The sequence below is a fragment of the Lutra lutra genome, chromosome 1, assembly GCF_902655055.1.
Source record: "Lutra lutra chromosome 1, mLutLut1.2, whole genome shotgun sequence".
Lineage (NCBI taxonomy): Eukaryota > Metazoa > Chordata > Mammalia > Carnivora > Mustelidae > Lutra > Lutra lutra.
In genome coordinates, this window is record NC_062278.1 from 220,988,565 (window position 1) to 221,005,926 (window position 17,362).

At 57.9% G+C, this 17,362-nt stretch overlaps 1 protein-coding gene across 2 annotated transcripts; it reads right to left on the minus strand.

The window, feature by feature from the left end:
* Window positions 1–7,901: 7,901 nt before the first annotated feature.
* Window positions 7,902–17,362, minus strand: DOHH (deoxyhypusine hydroxylase). 2 transcript variants are annotated; one of them, XM_047706468.1, is made up of 5 exons: window positions 17,242–17,362; window positions 13,026–13,377; window positions 10,924–11,000; window positions 9,630–9,870; window positions 7,902–8,695 (listed from the first exon to the last, which is right to left on the minus strand). In XM_047706468.1, the coding sequence occupies exons 2-5, from the start codon at window positions 13,297–13,299 to the stop codon at window positions 8,376–8,378; spliced, it is 912 nt and encodes a 303-aa protein (XP_047562424.1). In that variant the 5' UTR covers window positions 13,300–13,377; window positions 17,242–17,362; the 3' UTR covers window positions 7,902–8,375. The 2 variants fall into 2 exon arrangements, with proteins under 2 accessions (XP_047562424.1, XP_047562415.1); XM_047706459.1 differs by having other exon boundaries at window positions 17,216–17,350.

Genomic DNA, 17,362 nt, shown 5'->3' on the forward strand with positions numbered 1-17,362 from the left:
ATTGTTAAACCTTGATCTCTACAATGTATAAAATTGACAGTGGGACAAGTAAATTCACGTACAAGTGTGCTTCAAACGTTTCCAACAACTGGATCAAGTATCAGATTTTTCCACCTCTATTTAAATTAAATTTTATTTATTTTTTATTTTTTTTATTTTTTTTTTTTTTTTTAAGATTTTATGTATTCATTTGACAGAGAGAGATCACAAGCAGGCAGAGAGGCAGGCAGAGAGAGAGGAAGAAGCAGGCTCCCCACTGAGCAGAGAGCCCGACGCGGGGCTCGATCCCAGGACCCTGAGATCATGACCCGAGCCGAAGGCAGCGGCTCAACCCGCTGAGCCACCCAGGCGCCCCTTATTTTTTATTTTTAAAAATATTTTATTTGAGAGAGAGAGTGCACACAAGTTGGGGGAGCAGCAGAGGGAGAGGGAGAAGCAGACTTCCCACTGAGCAGGGAGCCCGATGCGGGACTCAGTCCTGGGACCCTGAGATCATGACCTGAGCCGAAGGCAAGATGCTTCACAGACTGAGCCCCCCAGGCCCCCCTAAATTAAATTTTGAAAATTAAAAAAGTCACTTCTGTAGCTACACTGGCCACCTTTGAAATGCTCCATAGCCCCCAGCCCCCTCTGGCTGAATGGTGCAGATATAGAATATGTCTGTCGTAGAAAATTCTACTGAACACAGAAGGTGCAAAGCAGTGCCTAGAATAGAAGAGATCAATAAACGTCAGATGAGCAGGGCGCCCAGCCGGCTCAGTCGGTACAGCATGAGACTCCTGATCTTGGGGTCGTGAGTTTGAGCCCCATGTTGGGTGTGGAGATTACTTAAAAAATATGTAATAATCTTTTAAAGGAAGTTTTAAAAAATCTTTAAAATCAAACAATGTCAAATGAAGCAACTTCTTGAATATCTACCCTTCCAGACAAGATCCAATCATCCTTCCTCAGACCCACCACCAGATTCAATAACCGTGTCTGGGGGTGCCAGGGGGGCTCAGTGGGTTAAGCCTCTGCCTTCAGCTCAGGTCATGGTCCTGGGGTCTTGGGATCGAGTCCCGCATCAGGCTCTCTGCTCAGCAGGGAGCCTGCTTCCCTTTCTCTCTTTGTCTGCCTCTCTGCCTACTTGTGATCTCTGTCTGTCAAATAAATAAATAAAATCTTTAAAAAAAAAACCAAAACACCGTGTCTGCTCGTTGCTGCTTCTCACTCCACACAGCATTCTAGCTCCAATGGAACAGCAGAGCTAAAGGGAACAATTCAGATGCTGTATTTTCTTTTCTTTTTTTAAGATTTTATTTCTTTGACAGAGATCACAAGTAGGCAGAGAGGCAGGCAGAGAGAAAGAGGGAAGCAGGCTCCCCGCGGAGCAGGGAGCCCGATGTGGGGCTCGATCCCAGGACCCTGAGATCATGACTTGAGCTGAAGGCAGAGGCTTTAATCCACTGAGCCACCCAGGTGCCCCATAGATGCTGTATTTTTAAAAAAATATTCCGATGGTGATGAAAAAGTGGCCAGATCTCTGGTGTTTCTTACTTTCGTTTCCAACAGAACATGATGCACACTCGGGGGTGGGGGGAGCAAGTTTTACATGAATCAAAAATTCCACCTCCACCATCTGACTTGATTGTTTTATTTTAAATCCAAGACAGCCTCTGACAAGGCTGGGATTTGGCTGAGGCCAGGGAGGGGGCTTGGCGAGGTCAAAGTTGGATCCTGTCTTTATTTAAAAGTTTAGATTTTGGGGCACCTGGGTGGCTCTGTTGGTGAAGCATCTGCCTTCGGCTCAAGTCATGATCTCAGGGATGGATGGAGACCCATGTCCTCGGGCTTCCTGCTCAGCGGGGAGCCTGCTTCTCCCTCTCCCTCTGCTCCTACCCCCACTCATGATCTCTCTTTCTCTCTCTTGCTTACACGCTCTCAAATAAATAAACTTAAAAAATAATAAGAGTTTGGGTTTTTTGCATTGATTTTGATTTTTTAAAATATTTCATTAATGAAGGAAGAAAGGATAGCACAAGAGATCACTGAGTGTGGTTTCCCATCCCAAACTTACCAGCTCAGCACAACATAGCTGTTATTTCACTATTCTGGAGATCAGAAATCTGACATGGGGGGTGCCTGGGTGGCTCAGTGGGTTAAAGCCTCTGCCTTCGGCTCGGGTCATGATCCCAGGGTCCTGGGATTGAGCCCTGAATAGGGCCTCTCTGCTCGGCAGGGAGCCTGCTTCCCTTCCTCTCTGCCTGCCTGCCTCTCTGTGTACTTGTGATTTCTGTCAAAATCTTTAAAAAAAAAAATCTGACATGGGGGGTCAGGGGGTCTAAACCCCTCATGGGCAGGGCTAGTCCCCCCAGGACCCCAGGGAAACCTGGTTCCTGCCTCTTCTGGGCCCGTGAGCCACCCCCCTACATCCTCCCCACCAGCAGCACAGGGTCTGACCACCTCTGGGACCCCCACCCTCTGCCTCCCTCTCGTGAGGATGGCGGGACATCCCCCCACCGGGAACCCAGGGTCGCCCCCACATCAGGATTTGTAACTTACCCCCATCTGCAAAGCTGCTTCTACAGTGGCACGCGGATCAGGGAGCCGGTCTCTTTGGAGGTGGGGTTGTTACCCAGCCCTGCCCCGCTTGTGGTGTGGCACTGTCCTGTGTTATGATCATGCTGGTGGACACCCAGTTTTCCACAGGGTAACACGGCAGAAAACTCAATATACATGAATACGTACCCACGTTCAAGCAGCGCTGGAGAAAGCTGCCCAAGATGGGGCAGGACATCAGCGCCAGCGTTCTGGTCACGAGACTATGCGACTGGTTTGCGTGTGTGTTGTGCCCAGTCGCCTTGGGGGAAACCGGGTGTGGGTGGCACCGGGCCTCCCAGATTATGTCTTACACCTGCACGGGGCCCTACAAGGATCTCAACATACATGTTGATTTTTTTTTTTAAGATTTTATTTGGGGCGCCTTGGTGGCTCAGTGGGTTAAAGCCTCTGCCTTCGGTTCAGGTCATGGTCCCAGGGTCCTGGGATCGAGCCCCGCATCGGGCTCTCTGCTCGGCGGGAAGGCAGAGGTTCCTATTTTCGACAAACCAGAAATCCAGAGGGGTGAGAGCCCGGGAAACATTCCATGAGTCAGTGCTGAGCTCGGTCCTGGGCACTGAGAACTGGCCGTGCAGGAGCCCAGATGAATTCTCTCACTCAGCCTGCATTGGGGGCAGTGCGGGGCCGACCCCCGACCTGACATCAGAAGTATGACAAAGGCTTATGGGTTTCACTGTGTCCCCAAAAAACGGCGTGTTGAAGTCCAACCCCCCCTCCCGGTCCCTGGGAATGGACCCTTACTTGGAAAGTAGGGTCTCTGCAGTCAGCAAGTTAGGACAAGGTTATATGCCCCAGTGCGGCGGTGTGCTTGCACGAGGGACATCTGGACACAGACATAGCGAAAGAGGAGAAGGCCACGCAGGGACGAGGCGGACCCTGGAGAGGTGTGTGCACAAGCCAAGGAAGCTGGAGGAGACAGGGGGATCCTTCCCCAGAGGCTCGGGGGCGCAGGGTGCCGCTGACACTTTGAGCTTGGGCTTGCTCAGGTGTATAGGAACTGCAGCATGGAAGGTGTGGGGTGTCTGCATTTAGCACAGGTGCCTGTCCTGCTATCAGCCTGTCACAGGTCTGCAGGTTCGAGATTCCAAGTTCCCTGACCTATAGGCGTCTCGCTTTTGGGCGTGGCTTCCCATATCTGCTTCCTGCACCCCTGGGTCTATCTCCTTCCCCCAGCACATCCTGGGGGCCAGTCACACCTGGCACTCTGCCTGGGAGCCTTCCCGAGTCAACACCACGCCCGGCCCCTGGCGAGGCCGTGCACGAATCTTAGCATGAGTCACAAAACATGGTGGAGATGGTGTCCTTGCTGGCCAGCCAAGGTCACCGAAAAGTCAGTCTGGAGTCAACTCTCGAACACAAAGGAAGACAAGAAGAAAATAATATTGGGGACACCTGGCTGGCTCAGTTGGTAGACCATGTGATTCTTGAGCTCGGGGTTGTGAGTTCAAGCCCCATGCTGGGTGTGAAGAATACTTAAAAAAAATTTTTTTTAAAGATTTTATGTATTTATTTATTTGGGGGAGAGAGAGCACAAGCAGGGGGGGTGGCAGAGGGAGAAGCAGACTCCCCGCTGAGCAGGAAGCCCACCACGGGGCTTGATCCAAGGACCCTGGGATCACGACCTGAGCAGGAGGCAGATGCTTCCCTGACTGAGCCACCCAGGGACCCCGCGCACATCTCTTAAATAAGAGATGGTACGCCGAATCCATTGCTGTCTGTCTGCCTTTAAAAATGGGAACATCCTGCCACACGGGCACACCTGCCTCCTCCCCTGTGCTCTCCGCCTGGCCCAGGAAGCAAGAGGAAGCCAAGAGCAGGACTAGGGTGGCCGGGAGAAACCTGTCCCCTCGTGCGGGCTGTTTGCTCCCTCTGAAGGGGCCACCGTCCCCGACCCGAACAAGTGTCGAGGTAAATACCATAGTAAAACATCCCACGTAGCCCAGGGAGGTACAGGGTTGAAAGTACTTTGGGTAAGTGCTTGGGTGTTTTTCAAACAAGTTGCCTGTATGTAATTTACATACATCGCTCCATTTGCACAAATGACATCACATGATTCTGCTTCTCTGGTTCCGCTGTGGAGGTCAACCTTGGACTGCCCTACCATACCACAGGGGGGGGGGGGTCTTCCCGTCCGAGTGTCCGATTGCTAATGGATACGTGCACCACTGTCTAAGCTTCACCCCTGCGGACAGGTACTCCTCAAATATTTACCTGCAGTGTCTCCGGGCTGGGGACCCACTTAGGCTGTGTGGGAGCCTGTGGGTGCTGACTACAGAAGTCACGGCCAGCAGCGGCATATGCAGTGCTCGGCGGGGATGGTAGACGCTACGGATGAGGGCTTCATCGTTATTTTCTGGATTGCCGCTGCACCACCACACCATCGTCCCATCCCGGCGACAGCGCAGACAAAACCGCTGCTCTTATTCCAGTGGAGAAAACAGGTCATGAACTAATTAAGAAAAGGATACAGGGAACTATAGATGCTATGGAGGAAAAGAAAACAGGGAACGGCATACAGGGACATCGGGGGTGAGGTTATGATTTTAACACAAGTGCTCAGGCAAGCCTCGGTAAGAGGTGAGGTACCTGGAGGGAAAGAGGTTCCAGGTAAACTGCACATGCAAAAGTCCTGGGGCAGGATTGGGCTTGGCCCTTGCAAGAACACTGAGGAGGCCTGATTGGCTGGAGCAGAGGGTGCCATGGGAAGGGATGGACTGGGCAGGGCTGGTTGAGGGCCCTGGGGAGGACTTGGGCTCCCCACCCTCTGCCCACGCAGGGAGGGCAGTCCTGAGTGCTCCCCAGCTCCCTCTGGTGGCGCTGCTGAGAGGGCGGACTCAGGGAAGGGAATTGGGGGCGAGGGGGGGGGGAGGTGCAGAGGGGATTATGTGGGTCCAGGCAGGTGGTGATGGTGACTGGGGGCACAGGAGGGAGGAGATGTGGACAGATCTGGGGCCAATTTTAAACGGATCCAACCCGGATGTTTTTAGGCTGAGCCCCTGAATGAGAGTTCTCACTTCCTGTGGGAACAGCTTTGGGAGGTAATGTGGGGAATCCTAAGGACACACTATGTTTGGGGTGCCTCGCCAATATCCAAGTGGAATAGGGGGGCAGCTAGACCCCATGTCTGGAGCCCAGGAGAGGGCTGGGCTGGAGAGAGGGCTGTGGGCATCATCCTGCCATAGACATTGGGCGGTGGGCGGGGAGTGGATGAGGCTGGCCACAGGGGAGTGGGGAGGGAGGGAAGAGGCTTGAGGGCCCAGCCTGGGCATGGGGGAGGGGTGGGAGAGGAGCCTGGTCCCTGAGGAGCTCCCAGGAGGATGGGGGCTGGCCAGATGAGTGAGACCCCTCGGTGAGGGGGAGGAGAACAGAGACTGTGACAGGTCTGGGGACAGGAGAGCAAAGCCTAGCTGGTGCAGGTGCGGCGGGGGGGGGGGGGGGGGGGGGTGAGCCATGGGAGGCAGTCAGGGTTTGGCTCTTCTGGGCCTCTTGCTAGAGAGAAGCAGACAGTGGGCGGGAGACAGAACCCGGGGATGCCATGAGGTCAGTTGATTTTCCCTTGTTTTTAAGAAATTCCCACTGGTCTTTGCTGCTGGGCACAGGTACATCTGATGAGAGCAGGGAGGGTGGCTAGTGGGCCTGTGGGCAAGGTGCTCGTGACACTGAGGTAATGGGGAATGTGTGTCCCGGGCCCCGGGCTCCAGCCCCTTTTAAAAGTCTATAACTTCCCAGGAAGCCTGGGTAGCTCAGTCGGTTGGGTGACTGACTCTTGGCTTCAGCTCAGGTCATGATCTTGGGGTTGCGGGATCGACTAAGTGCCCAGCACGAAGTCGGCTTGGGGCTCTCTCTCTGCCCCTACCCCCCACTCTCTCTAAAATAAATAAAAATGGGGGCGCCTGGGTGGCTCAGTGGGTTAAAGCCTCTGCCTTCGGCTCAGGTCATGGTCCCAGGGTTCTGGGATCGAGCCCCGCATCGGGCTTTCTGCTCAGCGGGGAGCCTGCTTCCTCCTCTCTCTCTGCCTGCATCCCTGCCTGCTTGTGATCTCTGTCAAAAAAAAAAAAATCTTAAAAAAAAATAAATAAAATAAATAAAAATGAAGTTTTTCTTTTTTTTTTAAAGATTTATTTATTTATTTGACGGAGAGAGAGAGAGAGCACAAGCAGGCAGAGAGAGAGGGGGAGAAGCAGGCTCCCTGCTGAGCAGAGAGCCCGATGTGGGGCTCGATCCCAGGACCCTGAGATCATGACCTGAGCCGAAGGCAGAGGCTTAACCCACTGAGCCACCCAGGCGCCCCATAAAAATGAAGTTTTAAAAAACCCTGTAACTTCCGGAGAGGCAAGGGCCAGAGGAAGGCCTTCCCATGGCACCTGCGCTCGCCAACCAGGCCGGGGGCTGCGGGCTCACAGGTGGCTTCAGGACGGGGCTAGCAGTGGAGGCACTTCCAGCCACATCCTTGACCCTGGAGGAGAGGGAATCGCCAAAGGCCACTGACTGAATCAAACTTGTGGGCACACGGAGCCTCCACAAAACCCCTGAGGGGCTCTGAAAGCTGCGGGGTGGGTGAGTGCACCCAGTAGCAGAGGGGGCTGTGCCCCAGGCTCCGCGGGAGGAAGCCCCTGGACCCAGGACCCTTCGTCTGGCTGCTCATGACATTCTTTATATGGAACGGGCAAGTCAAGGGCTTTCCTGTGCTCTGGGAGCTGCGCCAGCAAATCATCACCGGTGGGGAGGGGACCTGGGGGTCTGCGTGAATTCGGGCGGTGAGCGGCAGAACAGGGTTGAACTGCAGGACGCCCACGGAGACGTGACTTGCCTGGGCGGAGACCCCGTGCGCCTGGTGTCAGAAGGGCCGGGGGCAGAAGGCATCAGTGTGGCAGAGCCAGCTCACAATCACGGTGCCCAAGGACCCCCACTCTGGACATCTACGCCCTCGTGTGACCCGTCAGGGATGTCGCTGGCTGGCAGACAGCAGCAGGTGAATGTGTCCCACGTGAGCTTAGGCTCCCCGTTTTATGACCGTAAAACAGGGTGTTCCACGCCGCACTGGACAACGAGGCGGGTAGCCAGGACGGGAACCCACGGCCTGGGCTCTTAGCCATACCACTAAACCCCCACAGGGCTGGGTGAGAATGAGGAAGAGGGGAAGGCCAGGCTGGGGGCTGTTTCCCCCAGCCCCCCGGGAGTGGGCTGGCTGGAGAGGAAACCAGAGCATGGGCCTGGAGCTCTGTGAACCCCCCGACCCCCTCCCCGAGACGTTCCTGGACATAAGCCTGCTACAGAGCCCCCCACATTTTCTGAGAGTCACGTCTTGGCCAAAATAATTTAATAGTTCATTTGGACCCTGGGGTCTGCTTGTCCCACCCCAGCCCCTGAGCCCCTAACAACCTCCCCACCCTGCCTAGTCCCGGGCTGGGGAGTCAGAGGCCCCAGGGGAGCCCTTGGAAGCCCCAGCCTCTGCCCAGGCCCAGTGGGGTTGGGTTTGCCCACAGTGCCTTTCAGGGAACCCCTGGTTCTTCGAGAAGCTGGGTCAGGGCAACCCCAATCCCAACACCCCCTCAGACTCCCGCTCCCATGCCGACACCCCAACCCCATAACCAGAAACCTGGGTGTGCAGCCCTGTGCCAGGCCCCCGTCCGTGGGGGGCACGGGACACCTCAGGCTGGCCTCGGGGGAGTCAGGATGCAAAAGCCAGATCGGGCCAAGCTGACAGCTGGGGGCGGGGAGGCCAGACCCAATCGCACAAGCTCGCGTGCCGAGCCCCGCAGGGCGGGCGGGCGGCTCTAGGAGGGGGTTGCCCGCAGCTGCTCCAGCCCGTCGGCGTACTGGAAGGCTGAGCCGGTCTCATACTCGTACATGTCCAGGGCCACCTCGCAGCTCTCCCGCACCACGCGCTCAGGGTCAGCCGCGTGGGCCCGCAGGGCGGCCAGACAGGCGGGCCGGGCGATGGCTCCCAGGGCCTCAGCGCACTCATGCCGCACCATGGGGTTCTCGGCCTGCTGGGCCAGGGTCGCTGTCAGCTGGGGCACGGCTGCCTCGTGCTGCAGCTGGCCCAGGACGTAGCCGATCTCGTGGCGGAAGAGGGCGCTGCCACAGTGCAGGCCTGTGGGCAAGAAGGACCAGGAGAGGTGGACAAGGGGCTCCCTGTGCCAAGGACACCCCACCCCAGTCCCGGTGGTCAGTGCGGCTTTGGGGGAGGGATCAGCAGCCAGAGCGGCAGGAGAAACCAGAGAGAGCAGAGCCGGGTTATAAGCTCCCCGCCAACAGGCACTGGGAACACAGCTCTGCCCTCCGCAAGGCCAGATGGGGCAGGTGTGGCCTTCCTGGGCCCAAGGTCCCCTGACAGCTGCTCCCACCTCTCCTTGAGCCTATGTTATGCTCTCGAGTGTTTACTGAGGAAACCGTCAGGGGCACAAGACAGGTCATGCTTTACACTGATGGGGAAACCACCACCAGGAGGGGCATCATGACTGCCCGGGATCAGAGGCCCCTGAGGCCGAGCCAGGGCTCAAGGCCACCTGCCTGCCTGTGGCCCCCACTCCCAAGCACCACCCAGCCCCGCTGTGTTCCTGCCTGGCAACCCCGGGGACCCCCACCCCGCGGCCCAGGGGCCAGCCGACCAGCCGGCATCTCCCTGCCAAACAGGAAGTTCTGGGAGTGCAGAGAGGGCTCCAAATCCTCTGCGGGCACACCCCGGGCAGGGGGCACAGGGGACCACGACTCTCCGGGGAGAGGCCTGCAGAGAGCTCCCTGCAGAGCTGGGATGAGAGCGATTCAAGTCACAGTAGCAGAAAGGGGCCCAGAAAGCCGGAGCCGCGCTGCCAGGGATCGCCTCCCGCGATCCGCCGGCTGCTGTCTGCCCAGGCAACTCCCCCCCGCCTTTCCAGCCTCGGCTTCCCACGGAGAGCTGGAGGGGAAGGCTGCCTGCCCGCAGGGCCCAGGATGCACATTCCCTGGTCACTCTGCTGCTCCATTTTGAAGATGCAGCTCCTGAGCACCCCCCGGCGCCCTGCCCGTGACCCCCGCCCCCAACTCACCCTCGGCCAGCGCCAAGGCGGCGGCCTCGCCGCCGGCATCCCGCAGGGCGAACATGGCTCGGTAGCGGTCGAAGAGTGGCCGGGCCTCGTCCAGCAGCACCTCCCGCAGCCGCCCCACGTCGCGTTCTTCGGCGGGAGGAGCGGGGTCCACGGACAGGTAGGGCCCTGCGGCCACCGGCTGCCCGCCGTGGTGCTGCAGCCACTCCAGCCGCTGGACAGCCAGCTGGCACGTCTCCGCCACCTGCGGGGACAGGGGCGCCCGGTGGACATGGGGACCCCCTCCCCCACCCTCGGAGGCTCCAGTCATTCTGGCCGGAGAGAAACCCGCAGGGACTCGTGTGACAAGGGAGCGACAGGAGGACGGAGGGCCAGGAGTGGAGCGGAGACCCGCCACCGGCAAAGGGGGCGTGGGGTGGAGACAGCGGCATGGAGTCCCTGCCGCGGGACCGTGTGGAAGGCAAGGCCAGGCCTGACTGCTCAGCCCGCAAGAGGCGGCGAGAACCTGGGGCTCTGGCCTTGAGGTCATTAGGAAACGTGAGTGCTTTAGGTCTGAGGTCGGGAGACCTCCGCTCTTGGGGCCGAGAGGAGTCTGGGGCTGAGGGCTGGCGGCGAGAAGCAGCAGGTGGGACACGCACACGTCCACCCGGAAACCCGCACGCAGCTCGCGGCAGCATGGTTCAGGGGGCCGGGAAGGGGGAACAACCCAAATGTCCATCAGTGGGACAAGATGTGGGCCCAAGAGTATCAGCCGGAGCAGGAGCAAGGCCCTCACATGCAGCCCCGGGGCGGACCCCGAGCCCACAACGCGCAGGGAGGGAACCAGACACAGAAGGCCACACGGGGTGTGAGTCCACGCGTGTGACACGTCCAGACCAGGCTCCTCCACCGATGGGAAGGGGGCTCATGGGGACCGGGGATGGGGAGGGGATGGGGAGTGACCGCTGATGGGGATGGGGATTCTTTTGCGGAAATGGAATGTTCTGGAATTAGGAGAGGGTGGCACACCCCTGTGGACGCTCTAGAAACCACCAAAGCATACCCCTTCAGAGGGCGAACTTTATGTTATGTGAATTCTATCTCAGTAAAGCTGTCCCCTGGAGAATGAAGGGAGGCAGGCAGCGGGGAAACTGGGAGAGGCGAGGTGGCTCAGCCAGGCAGGGCAGTGGCCCACGACCACCCTGGCTGTCGCCCTGTCTCCTAGGACCCTGGCAGAGCGGTCGCCCTGGCAACCAGACACAGAGGGAGGATGGTCCAGTTGGGGGGGGGGGGGGAGGAAGGGGTCAGGCCACGGTACCTCGATGACAGGGTCGGAGGAGTACTGCTTCAGGACCTCCAGAACGTCGGGGTTCCCGATGGCCCCCAGGGCCTCGCCTGAGAAGAACCACACAGACAGCTCACGGTTGGTTGGAAAATGCCGCAGATAGGTTGGGGGAGGGATGGGGGGGATCAGGGGGCATGACCAGCAACACCACCTCCTTTGTGCCCTCCCCCACCCCGTGCCCCACGGCTCTGCTTATATCTGTGACCCACACACTGGAGCCGGAGCATGGAACTGGGCTGGGACCCACCCCCACCGCCACCCCCGGGCCCGTGCCTCCCATGCTCGTGGTCTAGATGGGGGGACAAAGACAAACATGTTGTGACAACTCGGGGACATTGGTCACCATGGAGCCCCAAGAACACCCAGGGGAGGAGAGCTCGTGGGAGTGAGCCCTGGAGAAGGAGGTTCTGTGCTGTGATGTGGGAGAGGAAGGTCAGCAGAGAAAGGCAGGGCTTGGTGGGGAAACCGGATCATCTCCCCGTGGGTCCCCGTGGGCCTACGCCGGCGCCGAGCGGGAAGAGACCCGCAGCCAACGAACACACACGCCCACTCAATCCCTTTGCAAGCTGGTAGAGGACGCTGCTGCTCACAATCACGAACATCCTAACGGACCTGAATCCGGGTCAGGCCTGCCCTCCTTGCCCGCAGCCCTCAGGGTAAAAGCTGGAGTGCTCCCCGAAGCACCCCAGGCCCCTCCCCTCCTCCTCTCTGTCACTCTCTTGGCCCCAGCCACAGGGGCCTCCTTGCCACTTCTTCAGGGAGCAGGCACGGTACAGCCCCAGGACCTTTGCACAGGCTGCATCCTCTGCCTGAAGCACCTTTCTCCAGATAACCACCTGCCTTCATTCAGATCTCTGTCCGCCGATTAGAAAGGGTGAGCCCTCTGGCCGTCTCACCCTGCTCCCTGCTTGACTGCCTCCTCAGTACCCCACGTGTTTCCACTATCACCCGACAAGGCGTTCTGCAGTACTGGACACTCAAAATAGCGGAACTCATGGGAAGGGTGAGGTTTGGAGGATGTTCTTGGTGAGGACACCTCCAACAAAAACTGTGCCTGGCACCCTGAGAGTTACGGGGGGCAGCCTGGGGACAGGGGGAGGCCCAGCAGAGCCAGGGACTACTTCAGAGGATATGAGAAATGCCTAAAATGAGTGAGATGGAAACAGAGTGCCCCCCACCCCCGGTCTGCAAAGGAGCTCACTGGTCACAGAGACACAGCCTCAACAGCCCCGGATTGCCACGGAGTTTACTCCTTTCTCCTGTTTCCGGTGTCCCCCAAGATCGCAGGGCCTGCTACGCAGCAGGTACTCAAGAAACCGGCCCAGGGGGTGACATGGACAAATGAAATAGACACCACGGGCTGGCAAATTCGCTGCTTGGTTTTGTATGAGCAAAAAATGGTTTTAATCCTTTCATTTTTTTATTTTGAAAGATTTTATTTATTTGACAGAGAGTGAGTGCGCACAAGCAGGGGCAGCGGCAGCAGGAGAGGGGGAAGCAGGCTCCCCACAGAGAGCCTGATGCAGGGCTCGATCCTAGGACCCTGGGGTCATCACCTGAGCCATAGGCAGATGCTTAAACTGCTGAGCCACCCAGGCGCCCCGTTTTAATGTTGTTAAATGTTTTTACAGGAGCCCAACTGGCTCAGTCGGGAGAGCACGCGACTCCTGGGGTCCTGAGTTCGAGCCCCATGTCGGGTAAAGAGAAGACTGCAAATAAAATCTTGAAAAAAACAATATATATATACATATATTTAATCAAAGGGGTATTTCCTGCCGTGTGAAACTTCCATGGAATTCAAACCCAGAGTCCATAGAGCCCATAGAGTCCCACCAGCACGTGGCCACGCCTCTCTGCGGAGGGCAGTTTACGGCGACTTAATCACGAGGGCAGAGGTGAGGCTTGGCAACAGAGACTGTCCGGCCCACGGGGCTGAACACTTTGCCACCTGCCCTTTCCCGGCAAAGGCCGCCAAGCCCTGCTCTAGACCGCGCGGGAGGGAGGGGGGCACACGAGGCAGAAGGGACGGGCAGGGGAGGGGGTGAAGGTCCGGCGCCCCCGCCCTGGCCACTCACCCGCCTCGTGGCGCACCATGGGCTCCTGTCGGGTGTCCCGCAGCACGTCCAGCAGCACGGGGATGGCCCGGGGGTCCTGCATCTGGCCCAGACAGTACGCCAGCTCGTGCTTGAGCAGGGCGGAGTCGTCGCCAAAGGCCCGGCTGATCCAGGCGACGGCTCCGGGACCCCCGAGCCCGCGGAGGGTGAAGAGCGCCCGGAAGCGGGCCTGCAGGGGCTGCTGGGGGTCCGCCAGCGTCCGGCCGACGGCCTCCACTTCCTGCTCTGTCACCATGGCGCGCCGCGCCCTCCTGCCCACGGGCCTTCCGCAGCCCCACCTGAGCTGAACGCGGGGGCTCCTGGGCACGAGAACCTAGGGGCAAAAAGCCAGGAGCCTGGGTGAGGTGTTCTTTTTTTTTTTTTTTAAAGATTTTATTTATTTATTTAACAGACAGAGATCACTAGGAGGCAGAGCAGCAGCAGAGAGAGGGGGACGCAGGCTCCCTGCCGAGCAGAGAGCCCTATGCGGGGCTCGATCCAGGACCCTGAGATCATGACCTGAGCAGAAAGGCAGAGGCTCAGCCCACTGAGCCCCCAAGGCGCCCCCAAGTGGGTGTTCTTCATCCACTGGCGGATTCGTTCACTTAAGAGCTCAGACCCAGGTGGGGCGGGCGTCTGGGCTGAAGGCCCGGCCTGGCCCGGCCGCCTGCTGTGTGGCCTCCGACTTGCTACGTCCCTCCCTGGCCCTCCTGCCTGTGTGTCAGCAATGACTTCTGCTGTCCTGCCCTCCACACGCTCGCCAGAGGGGCTGTGGGGCCCCCACGACCCCCATTCCCTGCGGCCCCTCCCACACTGAAGAGGCTTGACCGGTGCGAGCCACCGGGTATGGAAGCAGTGACGGGCCGGCTTCTGAGAGACGCCGCGGCGTCCTCCTCGCCCTATGTAGGGCCCCACCAGGTAAGGGACCAAGGCCTCTGGCCCCCAGCCACGTGAGAGCAGGCATCTGAGGGCAGCTCCTCCAGCCCCTGTCCGGCCTCCAGCCAAGGCAGCCCCAGCAGTCCCGACTGCGACCTCCCGAGAGAGCGGAACTGGAAGCTCCTGGCGACCAGGCACAGATCCCCCACACAGACTGTGGGAGAGCATGTCTGCTGTTGCTCAGAGCTGCTAACTGTGGGGCAATTCGCTACGTGACAGATAACTGAGGCACGAATGCTTTCAGCACATAAACTGGACCCCTGCACAATCCTCCTACAGCACCTCATTATTCCAAACACCCTCACAGTCCTAAAGGCCCTGCCCTGACCCCTGCCAGCCCTCTCCTCTCCTCCCCCTCTACCCCTTGCCCCTTGCTCATCCTGCTCCAGCCACAAGGCCTCCTGGCTGTTCCTCCAACATACCAGGACTACCCCAGGACCTTTGCATGGGCTGTTCTTGTCCTCAGGAACACTCCTCCCCAAATGCCCCCCCCATGCTCACCCTCTCACTTTTTGGGTCTCAAATGTCACCTTTCAGGGAAGCCTTTCCTGATTACAGTCATCCCTATTATTCTTTTCCCTTGTTCTACTTTTCTTCAGAGCCCTTAGCCCTACGAGATACCATATAGGACGTTTAACAGCTCAGCTGCCTACAGTGGGTCTTACCCCTCATCAGAACTCTGAAGGCAGGGACCGAGACTATCTTCGTTGCCACTATATTCCAGCACTTAGTAGGCATTCAATAAAAACCAGTCCTAGCGGTAACAGCAGCTGACGTTTACAGAGGACCTACTATGTGCCAGACCCCTCTGCTAAGCCCCTCACACTCATAAACTCATTTACCTCTCCCCATAAACCTCTGAGATGGGCACCAGGCTTGTCACCCTTTTACAGGCGAGAATGCAGACACACAGGTTAGTAACTCGCTTACAAGTTGAGTGAGGAGTCATAAATCCAGGAGGCTGGGCTCCACAGTCAAGCTCTAAGCCACAAATGCTAGGTTGAGTGGACGGACAGAGACAAAATGACACAGCCTGGGCTGGGAGGAGGGGCGCCATCTCTGTCCTCTGGACCAGTGAAGACCTGGGGGACGCTTTGTAAAGCATGCCGTGGCACGCCGTAGCCCCTGGCTCCCTGCAGCACCAGCACCGGGCTTCAGGAGGAAGGGGAAGCTCTCTGAGCAACCCAGGGAGAGCACCAGAAACCACAGAAGCCAGGAGTGAGCGAGCCGGCCAGGCGTCAGGGGCCCCGAGCTTGGACTCTGCTACATGGACGAGCAGCGACTTGCGTGGGGTCACACAGCACGCCAAGGGCAGATAGGGCCCAGGACTCCTGACTCCCGGGCTCTGCAGGATCACCCTCAGGACACCCGGAAAAGGCCCTTCATCGCCTACCCAGCCCCAGAGTCCTTAGATTCCTGGGAATGAGGGGAAATCTGGCCAACAGGGCAGCTCCAGCTACAGGATCTGCTGCAGATCTCCAGAGCAAGACCCGAACTGGGGCAAAAGTCTCAGGGGTTGGTTTCTGCATTTGGAAGAAAACTGTAAATAGCTCACAAGTCGGGTTTCCTTCTAGTCTCTGCTCAGATATTCAATGTGGAGGCAGGAACTCTCTGAGCACCCGGCTGTAGCCACGTAAGCCCTCTCTGTGCCGCACTCCCCTTCGGCTTCCCTGCACATCTAACAGCACCTGGTGTCCAGGGTATTTCACTGATCAATTCTTTGTTTCTTTTTTTTTTTTTTTAATATTTACTTATTTGACAGAGAGACACAGTGAGAGAGGGACCACAAGCAGGGGGAGTGAGAGAGGGAGAAGCAGGCCTCCCACCAAGCCGGGAGCCCGATGCGGGGCTCGATCCCAGAACCCCGGGATCATGACCTGAGCCGAAGGCAGGCGCTTAACGACTGAGCCACCCAGGCTCCCCCACTGATCAGTTTCTTACTCTAGAAAATCAGTGCCTGGAGGACAGGACCTTATGTATATAAATAAAGAGAAATCTGGGGGCGCCTGGTTGGCTCAGTCGGTGAAGCATCTGGCTTCGGCTCAGGTCTTGATCCCAGAGCCCTAGGATCGAGCCCTGTATGGGGCTCCCTGCTCAGTGGGGAGCCTGCTTCTCTCTATCCCCCCGCTAGTGCATGTGTGCCCTCTCTGTCACATAAATAAATATTTTTTTTTTTAAATAAAGAAATCACATGCACATACGTACACACACAGACACACACAGGTATCTATGCTCCTTTGTGCACTGCTGTGTCCTCACGGCCTAGCCTGGGATCTGTCCCCATGGCAGGAAGTGCTCAAACTGTATTTGAGTGAACTGAACACCCACCACATTCGCAAGTTGGGTAGAAGGGGCACCTGGACCTCACAGTTACTGCCAGTGATGGTGTGCTCACGGAGGGGTGCCTGGCTGGCTCAATCCATGGAGCATTTGACTCTCGAACTTAAGGTTGTGAGTTCGAGCCCCACATTGTAGAGATTACTTAAAAACTAAAATCTTAAAAAAAGAAAGAAAAAAAAAAAAAGGCGTGTTCACGGAGCACCTAGTATGCACTTGACAAACCAGAGCTAGTATTAAATGTTCCTGCAGGGAGCCCCAAACCTACCTCTCTGTACCAAGGAGGGCTCCCCTAGCCTCCTGGAAGCCCACGGCTCATACCTTTAGCACGTTCTTCAGTGGTAAGCAGGGCAAGGGTGTGGGCGTGGGGTTGAGGGGATCAGCCCCTAACCAAAGCAGAATCTGGAATCCGCTCACCCCTATAAAAGCCTCTTGATGAGCTAGTAAGGGACGGAGAAAGAGGAGACCGGGCTCCTTGACCTCCCGCCCCCACCTGAGACCTAAGAATTCCCAACAAAAACATCTCTGGGAACCAACTCTCCCCCAGAAAGAGGTCGTCCCAACACAGGATTCCCCCAGGCATGCTCGCAGGATCCCTCCCCTTGGAAGAGACCCCGAGTTACCGGATGCCTCAAGATCTGTCTACGCGGGCCCCCAAGTACGGGATCCCTCGTACCGTTGGTTCTCCCAAAACTCGAGAAAGAGATCACCCCTTCCTACACGCGCTGGCTCCCAGGGTCCCCCAACCTGGGAATCCAATCCCCGGCGAAACAGGGTCCCCAGAACCTGGGGAAAGAGCTCGCCGGGACTCGAAACCCCTCAGGAGGATGCCCCCCGATCCCCCCAACCAATCAATCCTAGAGACGGGACCTCCCCACGAGGCGTCCCCCCCACCGTACCTGCCCGCGTGGCCCAGGCCACGCACCGTGCTCCCTGCCGCCGAAACGCCCAAACGAGCTCCGGGAGGATGAGACCGCCGAGTCCACCCGCTCTCACCGCCGCCACCTTCAATTCACCAACTGCGACGCTCGCGGCGCCCTGTGGGG